General features: G+C 37.8%; 1 protein-coding gene across 9 annotated transcripts in view; it reads left to right on the forward strand.

Moving 5' to 3' along the window:
- HECTD1 (HECT domain E3 ubiquitin protein ligase 1) overlaps positions 1–14,508 on the forward strand; it is a 104,237-nt gene that overhangs the window by 37,714 nt on the left and 52,015 nt on the right. For all 9 annotated transcript variants that reach the window (XM_013978136.2, XM_021099880.1, XM_021099877.1 and 6 more), the window contains exons 10-12: positions 588–762; positions 6,327–6,465; positions 6,656–6,826. In XM_013978136.2, the coding sequence (XP_013833590.2) occupies positions 588–762; positions 6,327–6,465; positions 6,656–6,826 (485 nt within the window). The remainder of the gene's footprint in view (positions 1–587; positions 763–6,326; positions 6,466–6,655; positions 6,827–14,508) is intronic.

Below are 14,508 nucleotides of genomic sequence, written 5' to 3' on the forward strand. Positions count from 1 at the left end.
TTAAAGGGTGTAGGAATGTCATAAAGAGTAGTTGGTTATTGTGTAGATTAAGTACATTGACCCAGTTTTTAAGTTTTCAGAGTAGATGAATGCTGAGCCTATGTGAAATATATTTTGGAACCAGAGTTCCTGTCGTGGCTCAGCAGTTAATGAACCCAACTAGTATCCATGAGGATGCGGGTTCAGTGGGTTGGGGTCTGGTGTTGCTGTGAGCTATGGTATAGATCGCAGACGCAGCTTGGATCCCGTGTTGCTGTGGCTGTGGTATAGGGAGGCAGCTACAGCTCTGATTCTGCCCCTAGCCTGGGAACCGACTGTAGCCCTAAAAAGATAAACGTGTGTGTGTGTGTGTGTGTGTGTGTGTGTTTGGAACCAAGTGAGGTATCCAAAATTATCTCAAGTTGTGATTCAGCTCATTGGAGGTACTAATAATCTTTATATTTTTCCACCACCTTCGGTAGATACAATGTCCTAATTTGTTTGATTATTCTTAATTAGGATAATTATAGTTGGGCACATTTTAATATTTTTTCATTGAAAGAAAAATTTTTCAAGAAAATGTTTTATTAAGCAATATCTGTCCCTAGGTGATTGGATGTGTCCAGTTAATAAAGGAGATGATAAGAAAAAGAAAGACACAAACAAAGATGAAGAAGAATGTAATGAGCCAAAAGGAGATCCAGAAATGGCACCCATATACTTGAAAAGGTTACTGCCAGTATTTGCACAAACATTTCAGCAGACGATGCTGCCTTCAATAAGGTAGTTATTCATACTACTTGTATTTACTAGTTAAATTATGTCAATTATATAGTTTTATTTATCTCCCTTTTCCAGAAGGATGTGAGGTTATTTTAATATCAAAAAGGTATGGTAAGAATAAGAATTAGATTGGAAATCAGATTGGAGAGCTAAATCTTTCCATCTGAAGATCTGACCAAAGAGAAGGAGTTTTGAAAGTCAAGAAAACTAGCCTAACACCATTTTAGTAGCTCTCTGAATACTCTAGGGAAATTTTTATAAGTACAACAAATATTTATTGAGCTTTATGGAGACCTTTTTGATAGAGTTAGTGTAAGATGGCCACTGGAGGATTTACCCAAAGAATTAAGACTTGGCCCTTGATTATTGTACCCTTGTAAGCTAATGAGGAAGACATAATAATACAGAGTGGAAGTGATATATTAGACATATATTCTCTGGATATATAGATGATTTAACAACTAATTGGTTGGGTAAATTGGAGATTTTATGCAGAAATGAGATTTAAAGTGGTGTTTCTAGGCAGACAGGTCAGTGATCCACAGAGTATGCAAAGGTATGGAGGTCAGTTCATCCTGGTGCAGGTCCTGGTGGCGCTCCCTCTACAGTGTCCAAAGTCTGCCATTTCTGTCCATCTGTTGCTAATAGTCTGGTCCAAGGTCTGTAATTTGACTATGACTGAAGTTGTCTCTAAACTAGTCTTTCTCTTCTTTTTCTCTCCTGTCCCTCTATAGTCTGTGCCTATGTATTAGGCTGCATTAATTTTGTTTTGTTTTTTTAATAAGACACAGTCCATTTATTTAGGTTACCATTTGAGTTGTGAAGTGTAAGTACATTTTTAAAATTTGTTTATTTATTTATTTTTGTCTTTTTAGGGCCACACCTATGGCATATGGAGGTTCCCAGGCTAGGGGTCTTAATTGGAGCTGTAGCCCCAGCTTACGCCAGAGCCACAGCAACTCGGGATCCAAGCCACGTGTGCGACCTCTACCACAGTTCACGGCAATGCCGGATCCTTAACCCACTGAACAACGCCAGGGATTGACCCCGCAACCTCATGATTCCTAGTCAGATTTGTTAACCACTGAACCACGACGGGTACTCCTTTTTTTTTTTTTTTTTTTATTGAGGATAAAAGTTGGTTTGGCTACAGCTGGGAAGTGTATTTCTTTCTTTCTTATTTTTTTATTTATTAAAATAGAGTTAATTTACAGTGTTGTACCAGTTTCTGCTGTATAACCAAGTCACCCAATCATACATATGTATACATTCTTTCTCTCATTATCTTCCATCATGGTCTATCCCGAGAGACTGGATATAGTTCCCTGTGCTATACAGTAGGACCTCATTGCTTATCCATTCTAAATGTAATAGTTTATATATCTACAAACCCCAAACTCCCAGTCCATTCCACTCCCTTCCCCCTCCCCTTGCCAACCTCCAGTCTTTTCTCTGACCTCATTTAATGCTAATGTCTAACCCCTTGCCCATTAAAATTACACTATGCTAGCCTTCTTTCTACTTTTGGAGCATTCCATGTACATTCTTAGCTTGGGACTTTTGCACTTCACTTTGTTGGAAACTTTCTGTCCCAGGTCTTGTTGTTTGTTTGTTTTTAGGGCTGCACCCACGGCATGTGGAGGTTCCCAGGCTGGCGGTTGAGTCGGAGCTGCAGTGCCAGCCTATACCACAGCCGCAGCAGTGCCAGATTCAAGCAGCCTTTGTGATCTACACAGCTTATGGCAACACTGGAAATCTGACCCACTGATCGAGGCCAGGGATAGAACCTGCATCCTAATGAATACTAGTCAGATTCGTTTCTGCTGTGCCACAGCAGGAACTCCTGTTCCCAGATCTTTTGAGTGGTTGGTTGCTTCATATCATTCAAGTTTCAGTTCAAATGCTACATCCATTGACATTTATATGCCTAATTTAAATTTATCCCAGAGCACTTTTCATATCAATCTGATGTTTTATTGTATTCATAGCATTTACACTATCTGAAATCTTGCTCTTTGAATTTTTTGTTTGTTTTATTGTCTGTCTTGGCTCTAAAGCCTCATGAGAGCTGGCCTTTTGTGCTGCTGTATTCCTCCAAAGACAAGGAGGTATAGAATAGGGCTTGATGTTTAGTAGATCCTCGTAGATACTTACTGAGTGATTTAATGAGTGTATTTTGTTTGCTGTTGCAGGTATTTTGGTATCCGTGGAATATAGAATATGTTTGTATAGCTCAATGAGTAAGGTTAAAAGCTGTAGACAAGAGCTTTTATGACCTTTCCAGCCCTTTCTGGTCTAGATAATAAGTGTGGACTCTACCTCACAGTTAAAGAAGGATTTTTAAAGACTTGTGAGGAAATTTGTCACAGTCATATTTGTAATTTGTAGAGATCACTTTGGCAGCCTGGTGGAGAAACGGACTGGAGGAGGGCAAGAATAAAAACAAACTACTTAAAGGTTAATTGCCAGTGTGAAATTCAGACAGATGCTGTGAGACAGGATTGGTGGGAACAAATTCAGGAGGTTCAGAGCTGGGTGTATAGGGACTGAGGATCACGAGTTAGATGTGAGGAATGAAGGAAAGGAAGGGGTGAAGAATGACTGCCAAAATTTTGGCTGAGTGATTAAACATTTGATTTTGGTTATTTTAAGTTAAGGAGATCTTTAGAACATGGAGTTTTTGTAGGATTCAAGTGCCTTAAATACAAATATTATTAGTAGATATTAAAGTGAAAGCAGTCTCCTTTAAATAGGAGAGAAGTGTCCGTCAAATAATTCACTGTGAACATTGTTTTTCATCTTTCCCAAACTGCTCTAGAGGAGTACATGTTAGTGGGACCACTTTTTTTTGTTCAATTTTTTTTTTTAAGCAAAAGATTGGAATCATATTTAGAAATGAATGAGTTCAATTTTGAACAAGATAATTTTGTCTGAAAATTCTAGATGACTGGGTGTCATGCCAATTAAAGAGTCTTGAGATATTATATTTGGAGTTAAAATTGCTTCATGATAAGGCCATCAGTATGCTGTCATATAACAGTTCCATCAATGGATAGTTATTTTCTATAATTCTTTTAAATATTCAAAGATTGTCAAAACACAATTTTAGTTATATCATATTTGGTGCTACATTTTTCCAGGTTATAGTTAGCTGACACCATTAATTGTGGTGAGTAAGATAGCATGTCTTGGTTGAGACCTTGGCCTCTGGTGTTAGCTCAGAGTGAGTCCAGATGCAAGTGTTGTCATTTGTAGACAGGTAGCCATGGACAGGGTACCAGGTTATCTTAATTCATTTCTGAGATGGAGATAATTATACTTAATTCTCTTTAGGAATGAGAATAAAAATTACATATGTTGTCTTCAGTATAGGGTCTGATATTTCAGAGGTATTTGAAAAGGATAGTTTATTAAAAATATTTTATTATGCATAAGTTAAAACATATTCTGGTGTTGAGTAATAGTATAATGAACCCTATCACATAGCCTCAGTAAGTTTTAACACATATCCCTATCTTAATTCATTTATACTTCCCCAACTGTAATATTTTGAGGTAAATCCAAGACTCACCTAATTTTATCCATGGTTTTTTTTTTTTTTTTTTTAACTATGTATCCATAAAAAATAGGGGTTCTGTGGCATGGGGCATATAGCCAATGTTTTATAATAACTTTAAATGGGGTATAATCTATAAAATTTTTTTTTTTTTTTTTGTCTTTGTCTTTTTAGGGCTGCACCTGCGGCATATGGAGGTTCCCAGGCTAGGGGTTGAATTGGAGATACAGCTGGCAGCCTACGCCACAGCCACAGCAACATGGGATCCAAGCTATGCCTTACTGCACAGCTCACGGCAGTGCTGGACCCACTGAGTAAGGCCAGGTATCGAACCCACATCCTCATGGATACTAGTCAGATTTGTTACTGGTGTGTGTGTATGTATGTGTATTCACATAAGTGTTCCTAGTTCATAATGGCTCAGCATGATGGGGTGACGGCCAGATCGGTGGACAACACACAAACATCCTTTTGCTGTTTTAGTTGAAATAAATCACAATATAAAACTATTATTACACATAAATACTGATTTTTCAACCAATTGTAAAGAGCCGTTAACAAAAACTAGAAGGAATTAATCCTTTTAGGGCAGCTTGCACTCCATCTGCTCACTATTTTCTGTAATGTACTTGAATTTGTAATAAAATACAGTTTAAAATGAAAGAATACAGGAGTTCCCATTGTGGCTCAGTGAGTTAAAAGCCTGACATAGTGTCCATGAGGGTGTGGGTTTGATCTCTGCCCTCACTCAGTGGATTGAGGATCCAGTGTTGTCACAGTCTGGGCATAGGTTACAGATGCGGCTCTCATCCCTCATTTCTGCGGTTGTGGTGTAGGCTGGCAGCTACATCTCTTATTAGACCCCTAGCCCTGTGGCTATAAAAAAAGAAAGAAAGAATTCATAGTGTTAGGAAATTCACCTAGAGAGAGTTAAGAAATACGTAAAGACTACATACTATAGAAATACAGCTGTGTCAGATGCCTGTCTTGGATTTCATTAGCGATTTTTGCTTCTCCATCCTTCCTGAGAAGTCACCTCAAGGGCAGTGATATCTATAGCTTGGTGCCTAGACTAGTGTTAGATGCTCAGAAAGCATGTATTAAATGAATTATTGATTTCTGTGTAATAGACCAGTCTATTGTAATTTGAATTTGTTGACATATGTGTATTTTATTTTAAAAGGAAAAGTTGCTTATTATAAAATTAAGGTTAGTTCATGTGACTTTATTGAGTATCTCCTATGTTCTAAGCAAAGTAGTGTATAATAGAAGGGAAAAGAGTCTTGTTAAAATGAGAATAATTAGGCTCATGGGATTACTAGGTTCTCTTGGCTCAGAAAATGAACATAAACTTAGCTGTAATTGTCTTAATTTTTTTTTTTTTTGATCTTTTTAGGGCTGCACCTGTGGCATATGGATGTTCCCAGGCTAGGGGTCGAATTGCAGCTGTCTGTGCCAGATCTGAGCCACGTTTGCAACCATGGCAATGCCAGATCCTTAACCCACCGAGTGAAGCCAGGGATCAAACCTGTGTCCTCATGGATACTAGTCAGGGTTGTTTCTGCTGAGCCACAACGGAAACTCTAAGTCTTTTGTATTTTTTATTAAGTGCATTTTTAACAATTTTTAAATTGGATATTTTCATTTTCATTAAAGTTGTATTTTGTTTTACTTTAGCTTCTTTTTTTTTGGTCTTTTGTCTTTCTAGGGCCACACCCGCATGCAGCATATGGAAGTTCCCAGCCTTAGGGGTCCAATCAGAGCTGTAGCTGCCGTCCTACACTACAGCACTACAGCAACGTGGGATCTGAAGCACACCTGCCACCTACACCACAGTTCACGGCAACGCCGGATCCTTAACCCACTGAGTGAGACCAGGGATCTAACCTTCCTCCTTGTTGATACTAGTCGACTTTGTTAACCACTTAGCCATGACGGGAACTCCTACTTTAGCTTCTTATCGTAGCTTCCTAAAATTGTTTTTTGTTTTTTTGTTTTACTTTTCAAGGAAAGCAAGTCTTGCTCTTATTCGAAAAATGATTCATTTTTGTTCTGAAGCACTCTTAAAAGAAGTTTGTGATTCTGATGTTGGTCACAATTTGCCGACAGTACTAGTGGAGATCACTGCAACTGTTCTTGATCAAGAGGTCAGTTTTTTATCTTTCTTGAAACTCCTATAGCTTTATTCCCTTTAGATTGTAGTGAGTCAAGTAAAATCACTTCTGTCCTGATTTTATCAAATCAGTTTGTCTGTGCAAATGATTGCATTTGTCTACTCCACAGAGCTAAACTTATTTTTTATCATTTTCCCTTCATTTCCTTTTTTTCCTTCTCCAGGATGATGATGATGGCCACTTGTTGGCTCTGCAGATCATAAGAGATTTAGTAGATAAAGGTGGTGATATATTTTTGGATCAGCTAGCCAGACTTGGTGTAATTAGCAAAGTGTCAACATTGGCAGGTCCTTCCTCTGATGATGAGAATGAAGAAGAATCAAAACCAGAAAAAGTAAGTGGTCTTAATTGCAGTGCTATTAGGAATACACTTTCTTTTGAGGAAGTCTAGTTCCAATTATAATAGGTTTTGAGAAAATAATGACAGTTTGGAGTATTACTGTAATTTTTAAAAATTCGATCACTTTTATTTTATAAAATATTATTGTTGTCCCAGAAGTCTCACTGTCCTCATTTCTTTTCATTCTTTTTCTTTTATTGTTCTGTATCAGTGATTTCCACCAGTCTGTCTTCCAGCTCACTTATTCATTCTTTTGCCTCATGTATTCTGCTCTTGATTCCTTCTAGTGTATTTTTCATTTCGGTTATTGTATTCTTCATCTCTATTCTTTAAATCTTCTCACTCTTTGTTAAACATTTCTTGTATCTTTTGATCTGTGCCTCCATTCTTTTTCCAAGACCTTAATCATCTTTACTATCATTATGCTGAATTCTTTTTCAGGAAGATCGCCTATCTCCACTTCACTTAGTTACAGCTTGTTCCTTCTTCTGGTACATATTTCTCTTCCATCTCCTTTTGTCTAACTTTATGTTTGTGGTGTCTGTACCTCAGGTTGCAGGAGTGTAGTTCCTCTTGATTTTAGTGTCTGCCCCTTGGTGGATGGGGTTGGCCCAGGCCCTGTGCAGGCTTCCTGGTGGGAGGGACTTGTTCCTGCTTACTGCTAGGTGGAGCTGGGTCTTGTCCCTCTGGTGGGAAGAGCCATGTCAAAGGGTATGTTTAGAGGCAGCTGTGGACTCAGGACAACTTTAGGCAGCCTGTCTGCTGATGGGTAGAGCTGTATTCCCACCTTGGTGGTTGCTTGACCTTAGGCATCCCAGCACTAGAGCCTGCAGGCTCTTGGGTGGGGATAGGTCTTAGTGCCAAAATGGTGACCTGTAGAACTCACGCTGATGAATATTCCCTGGGGCCTCTGCCACCAGTGTCCTTGCCATCACAGTGAGCCACAGCTGACCCCCACCTCCTCAGGACACTCTACAAGATCCACAGGTAGGTCTAACTCAGGCTCTTATAAGTCACTGCTTTTCCGTGGGTCCCAGAGAACATGGAATCTTGTGTTTGCCCTCAAGACTGCAGCTTTTTTCCCCCAGTCCTATGGAGATCTTTCACTCAAGTCCTGCTGGCCTTCAAAGCCAAGTACTCTAGAAGTTCCTCCTCCTGATAACAGACCCCCAGGCTGGGGAGCCTGACCTAGGGCTCAGAACTCTCACTTTTGTGGGAGGACCTTTGAGATACAATTATTTTCTAGTTTGTGAGTTGCTCACCTGGCAGCTATAGGATTTGATTATATCAGAAAGTGCCTTTCCTACTGTCTTGTTGTAGCTGCTTTTTTCTCTTTGGATGTAGAATATCTTTCTTGTTGGGCTCCAGTCTTTTTTGTTGATGGAAACGAAAAATTTTCCAGCAGTTAGTTGTGATTTTGGTGTTGCTGTGCAAGGAGGTGAGCTAGATCCTTCCACTCACCCATCTTGTCTCCTACCCCCCTTTTCCTGCCACAGTGCTATGAGATTAGAAACCACTGAAAAAACTAAAAAACACAAACATGTGGAGGGTAAACAGTGTCTTAATAAACAACCAGTGCATCACTGAAGGAATCACAGAAGAAATAAAAAATATCTAGAGATGAATGAAAATAAAAACATGATAATCTAAAAGCTATGGGACAGCAAAAGCAGTTCTTAGAGGGAAGTTCATAGCAATACAGTCTTAATTCAGGAAACAAGAAAAATGTCAAGTAGGCAATCTAACCTTACATCTGAAGAAACTAGAGAAAGAAGAACAAACAAAACCCAGTTAGTAGAATGAAAGAAATCATAAAGATCAGAGCAGAAATAGATGATATAGATACAAAGAAAACAATAGAAAAGATCAGTGGAACTAAAAGCTGGTTTTTTGAAAAGAGCAACAAAACTGATAAACCTTTAGCCAGACTCATCAAGAGAAAAAGGGAGAGGGCTCATATCAATAAAATTAGAAATGAAAAAGGAGAAGATACAGCAGACATCACAAAAATATAAAGGATCAAAAAATACTACTATAAGCAACTGTATGCCAATATAATGGGCAACCCAGAAGAAATGGGCAAATTTTTAGAAAGATATAAACATCCAAGACTGAAGAAAATGTGAACAGACCAATTACAAGAGCTGAAATTGAAACTGTGACTAAAAACCAAACAAACAAAAGTACAGGACCAGATGGCTTCACAGTTGAATTCTACCAAACATTTAGCGAAGAGTTTTAACACCTATTCTTCTGAAACTCTTCCAAAAAGTTGCAAGAGACAGGAACACTCCCAAACTCATTCCATTAAGCTACCATCACACTGATACCAAAATCAGACAAAGATACCACACACAAAAAAATTACAGGCCAATATGCTGATGAACATAGGGGCAAATATCCACAACAAAATACTAGCAAACCAAATCCAAAATACATTAAAAGAATCAGGATGAAATGGGCTTTATCCCAGGAATGCAAGGATTTTTCAGTATTGGCAAATATGAGTGCCATACACCACATTAACAAACCAAAGAATGAAAATGATATGATCATCTCAACAGAAGCAGAAAAAGCTTTGGACAAAATTCAACATCCATTTATGATAAAAACTCTAGAAAAGTGGGCATAGAGCAAACCTACCTCAACATAATAAAGGACATACATGACAAACACACAGCTAACATCACACAGAAATGAGAAGGATTTCTCCAAGATCAGGAGCAAGACAAGGATGCCCACTCTTACCACTTTTATTCTACATGGTTTTGGAAGTCCTAGCCATAGTAATTAGAAAAAAAAAAAAAATCCAAAGAACCCAAATTGGAAAAGAAGTAAAACTGTCACTATTTGCATAGAACATGATACTGTATGTAGAAAATCCTAAAGATACTACAGAAAACTACTAGAACTTATCAATGAATTTGATAAAGTTGCAGGATACAAAATTAATTCACAAATCATTTGCATTTCTATACACTATCAGTAAAAGATCAGAAAGAGAAATTAAGGAAACAATTCCATTTACCATTGCACCAAAAAGAATAAATTACTTAGGGATGAACTTACCCAAGGAGACAAAAGACCCATACTCTAAAAACTGTAAGATGCTGAAAAGGAAATTGAACATGACACAGATAGAAATATATACAATGTTCTTGGATTGGAAGATTCAGTATTGTCAAAATGACTGTCCTTTCTAAGGAATTTGATAGCATTCAGTGCAATCCCTATCAAACTACCAATGGCATTTTTCACAGAAATAGAACAAAAAAATTTTCAATTTATATGGAAACAGAAGCAACTCCAAATAGCCAAAGCAATCCTGAGAAAGAAAAATGGACCTTTGGGGAGTTCCCTTCATGGCGCAGCAGAAATGAATCTGACTAGAAACCATGAGGTTGCAGGTTCGATCCCTGGCCTTGCTCAGTGGGTTAAGGATCTGGTGTTGCCATGAGCTGTGGTGTAGGTTGCAGACATGGCTTGGATCTGGAGTTGCTGTGGCTCTGGAGAGGTGGCAGCTGTAGCTCTGATTAGACCCCTAGCCTGGGAAACTCCATATGTGGTGGGTGCAGCCCTAAAATGACAAAAGACAAAAAAATTAAAAAAAATAAAGAAAAAAAAATAAAGGAAAACAGAGCTGTAGGAATTGGGGTCCCTAACTATACTATAAAGCTACAGTCATCAAAACTGTATAGCACTGGCACGAAAACAGAAATGTAGATCAGTGGAACAGGTTAGAAAGCCCAGAGATAAACCCATGTATCATCTATAGTCAACTAATTTGTAACAAAGGAGACAAGAATATATACAATAAATGGTGCTGAGAAAACTGGACAGCTACATGTAAAAGAATGAAATTAGAACATTCTTTAACACCATGCACAAAAATAAATTCAAAATGGATTAAAGACCTAAATGTATGACCAGATACAACAAAACTAGTAGAAGAAGACATAGGCAGAACACTCTTTGACATAAAAACAGTAGTTATCTTTTTGGATCCACCTCCTAGAGTAGTGAAAATAAAAACAAAATAAACCAGTGGAACCTAATTCCATCCAAAAGCTAATTAAACGCTTTTACACAGCAAAGGAAACCAGAAACAAAACAAAAAGCTCACAGAACGGGAGAAAATATTCATTGCAGCACTGTTAATAATGGCCAAGACATGGAAGCAACCTAAAATAAATATCCATTGACAGATGAATGGATAAAGAAGATGTGGCACATATATACAATGGAATACTACTCAGCCATAAAAGGAATGGAATAATTCCATTTGCAGTAACATGAATGCAAGTAGAGATTCTCATTCTAAATGAAGTGAGAGAAAGACAAAAATCATATGGTATCTCTTACATGTGGAATCTAAAAAAATTGATACAAATGAACTTATTTACAAAACAGAACCAGACTCCAAGATTTTGAAACCAAATTTATGATTACCAAAGGGAAAATGTGGGGGGAGGAATAAGTTTGGGGTTAACATATACACACTACAATATATAAAGTAGATAACCAGTAAGGACCTACTGTATAGCACAAGGAACTCTATTCAATATTCTCCCAACAACCTAGATCAGAAAATAGTTTGAAAAAGAATGAATATGTTGGTATAATTGAATCACTTTACCGTATGCCTGAAACTAGCACAACATTGTAAACAACTATGCTGTAATATAAAATTATAAAGAACAAAAAACTATTGACAAAATTTAAAACTTGCAAAAAAGTTGTAAATAAAGAATATCAGAATATTCTCTATCCAAAATTGCTAATTATTGCAGGCTTGCCCCATTTACTTTTACTTACAAAGACGACGTGTATGTGGACAAATCTGAAATATACTACCTGTGGAATTCCTGTTGTGGTTCAGCAGTAAGGAACCCAACTAGTATCCATAAGGACATGGGTTCAATCCCTGGCCCTGATCAGTGGGTTAAAGATCCGGCATTGCTGGGAACTATGGTGTGGGTCACAGATGAGGCTTGAATCTAGTGTTGCTGTAGCTATGGTGTAGGCCACAGATGAGGCTTGAATCTAGTGTTGCTGTAGCTATGGTGTAGGCCAGTAGCTGCAGTTCCCATTTGACCCCTACCCTGGGAACATCGATATGCCACACCTGTGGCCCTAAAAAAAAAAAAAAAAAAAAAATAAAAAAATAAAATATATTATTTAAGAGAAAGTGCATACACAGAGCCCCTTTTTATACCTAAAATAACTCCAAAACCAGGATATTCTTTTATATAATCCTAGAGTAGTTATCTAAATGAGGAAATTCAGTATTTATAGAAAATTTGATTTTATCCAGAGACTGTATTCAAATTTGTCATTGTCCCTAGGAGCCGTCCAGGGAGACAAAAGACCTGTACCCCATCCCTCCTTCCTAGTGCAGGATCTAGTCCAGGAACACATTACTTTTGGTGTCATGTTTGTTCCATTTCTCAGTTTTTATTTTTCTCTGATAGCATTGGCATTTTTTGAAGACTATAGACCATTTAGTTTGGACAGTTACCCTCAGATTGTGTTTGTGTCATGTTTCTTCATGATTAGATCAGGGTTGTGTTTTTAGCAGGATGACAGTGAGGTGATGTTATTGGCTTACTCTGAAAAATGTGCCTTCCTGGAGGCACGTGATCTCTGTTCACCTGCTGATGATTTTATCTTGAATCGGTTTGTTGAGTTTGCCTTGTTACTTTTTTGTAAAGTTACTCTTTTTCCTTTTGTTAATAAGTAATTTGTGGGGAGATATTTTGAGACTATGCAAATATGCTCCTCGTTAAATTTTTATGTACTAGTTTCAGTATCTATTGATAATTCTTACCTTAGATTGCATATTAAAAGTATACTCTGGAGTTTCTTTATGGCTCAGCAGTTAGAGAACCCGACTAGCATCCAAGAGGATGTAGGTTCAATCCCTGGCTGCCTCACTCAGTGGGTTAAGGATCCGATTGCCATGAGCTGTTGTGTAGGTCACAGATGTGGCTACAATCCTGCGTTGCTGTGGCTCTGGGGTAAGCCATTAGCTACAGTTCCGAATGGACCCCTAGCCTGGGAACCTCCAGATGTCATGAATGCAGCCCTAAAAAGACAAAAAAAAAAAAAAAAAAAAAAAAAGACCAAAAAAGAAAATGTATTCATACTCTATCTGGGGCGTTCACTGACCTGGGAATTTGTGTGTGCTGTGGGTGTGGCCAGAAAATAAAATAAATAAATAAAATATACCCCTTTTCTGTCTCTACCAATTGTCAGCAGTAATTTAGTCGTAACATTTAGTCAGTACTTCCTACATATTAGTAGTAATATTTTTGTAGGAATACCAGAGTATGGATTTTAATTGTAGAATCCTTTTTGTGTGTGTTTGTGTGTTTCTCAAGTTATTGGGGATTTAACAGAAAACAAAACAAGAGGTGATACCTGGGTTCATCGCTCTAGAATTCTTGCATATGAGAAGTAGGTTACAGATCTCAGTAGTTTTTTTGTAGAAATTAACAAGCAAATTCTAAAAATTATATGAAAATAATAGGAACATAGATAGCCAAAAGGAACCTTGAAAAGGAGCAAAATTGAAGGACATAAATCAGCACATTTCTGGTCTTATAAAACTATAGTAATCAGAAAATGTGGTAGTGGTGTAAAATTAGACTAGTCGCACTAGTCACCCATTCATATATGGTCAGTTGATTTTCAAACAAAATGCTAAGATAATTCAGTCAGGAAAGGGATGCTCTCTTTTAAAAAATGATACTTGAACAAGTGAAAAATATGAAATCTTACCATTTACATTTATAAAATTTAATCAGAAATGAATCATGGACTGAAATGTATGGGCTAAAATTGTATGGTAAGGGTTCTAGAGGAAAAAGAATAAAATCTCAGTGACCTTGAGCATTTTAAAGGTTTCTTAAATAAGATATTAAAATATGTATTATAGGATAACAAAAAAATCATTAAGTTGTCTTTGTTAAATGTTTGGGAGTTCCCTCTATGGTGCAGTGGGTTAAGAATCTGACTGCAGTGGCTTAGGTTGCTGTGGAGGTTCGAGTTTGATCCCCAGCTTCACATAGTAGGTTAAGGGATCCATTTTGTCACTATGGCTCAGATTCAGTCCCTGGAACTTCCATGTGCCACATGTGCAGCCATAAAATAAAATAGAATTTTTGCTATTCAAAATGTATTATTTAGAAAATGAAAAGATAAGCCAGAAAAATTTTTGAAGTTAAAATTTTATATTTTTATTTGACCTTTTTATTGTTATTATTTTTTGGCTGCACCCAGGGCATGTGGAAATTCCTGAGCCAAGGATCAAACCCATGCCACAACGGCAACCTGAGCTGCTTCAGTGACAAGGCCAGATCCTTAACCCACTACACCACAAGGGAACCCCTGGCTTTCATGTTTAATAGACATTTTTCGGTGCCCTCAAAGGACCCTTGGGAGATAATGTCATGGCTCAACAGAAACGAATCCAATTAGTATCCATGAGAATGCAGGTTTGATCCCTGGCCTTGCTCAGTGGGTCAGGGATTGGTGTTGCCATGAGTTGTAGTGAAGGTTGCAGATGCAGCTCAGATCTGGCATGGCTTTGGTTGTGGCCAGCATCTCTAGCTCCAGTTCGACCCCTATCCTGGGAACTGGAAACTTCCATATGTCAGAGGTGCGGCCCTAAAAAG

The sequence above is a fragment of the Sus scrofa genome, chromosome 7 (assembly GCF_000003025.6).
Source record: "Sus scrofa isolate TJ Tabasco breed Duroc chromosome 7, Sscrofa11.1, whole genome shotgun sequence".
Classification (NCBI taxonomy): domain Eukaryota; kingdom Metazoa; phylum Chordata; class Mammalia; order Artiodactyla; family Suidae; genus Sus; species Sus scrofa.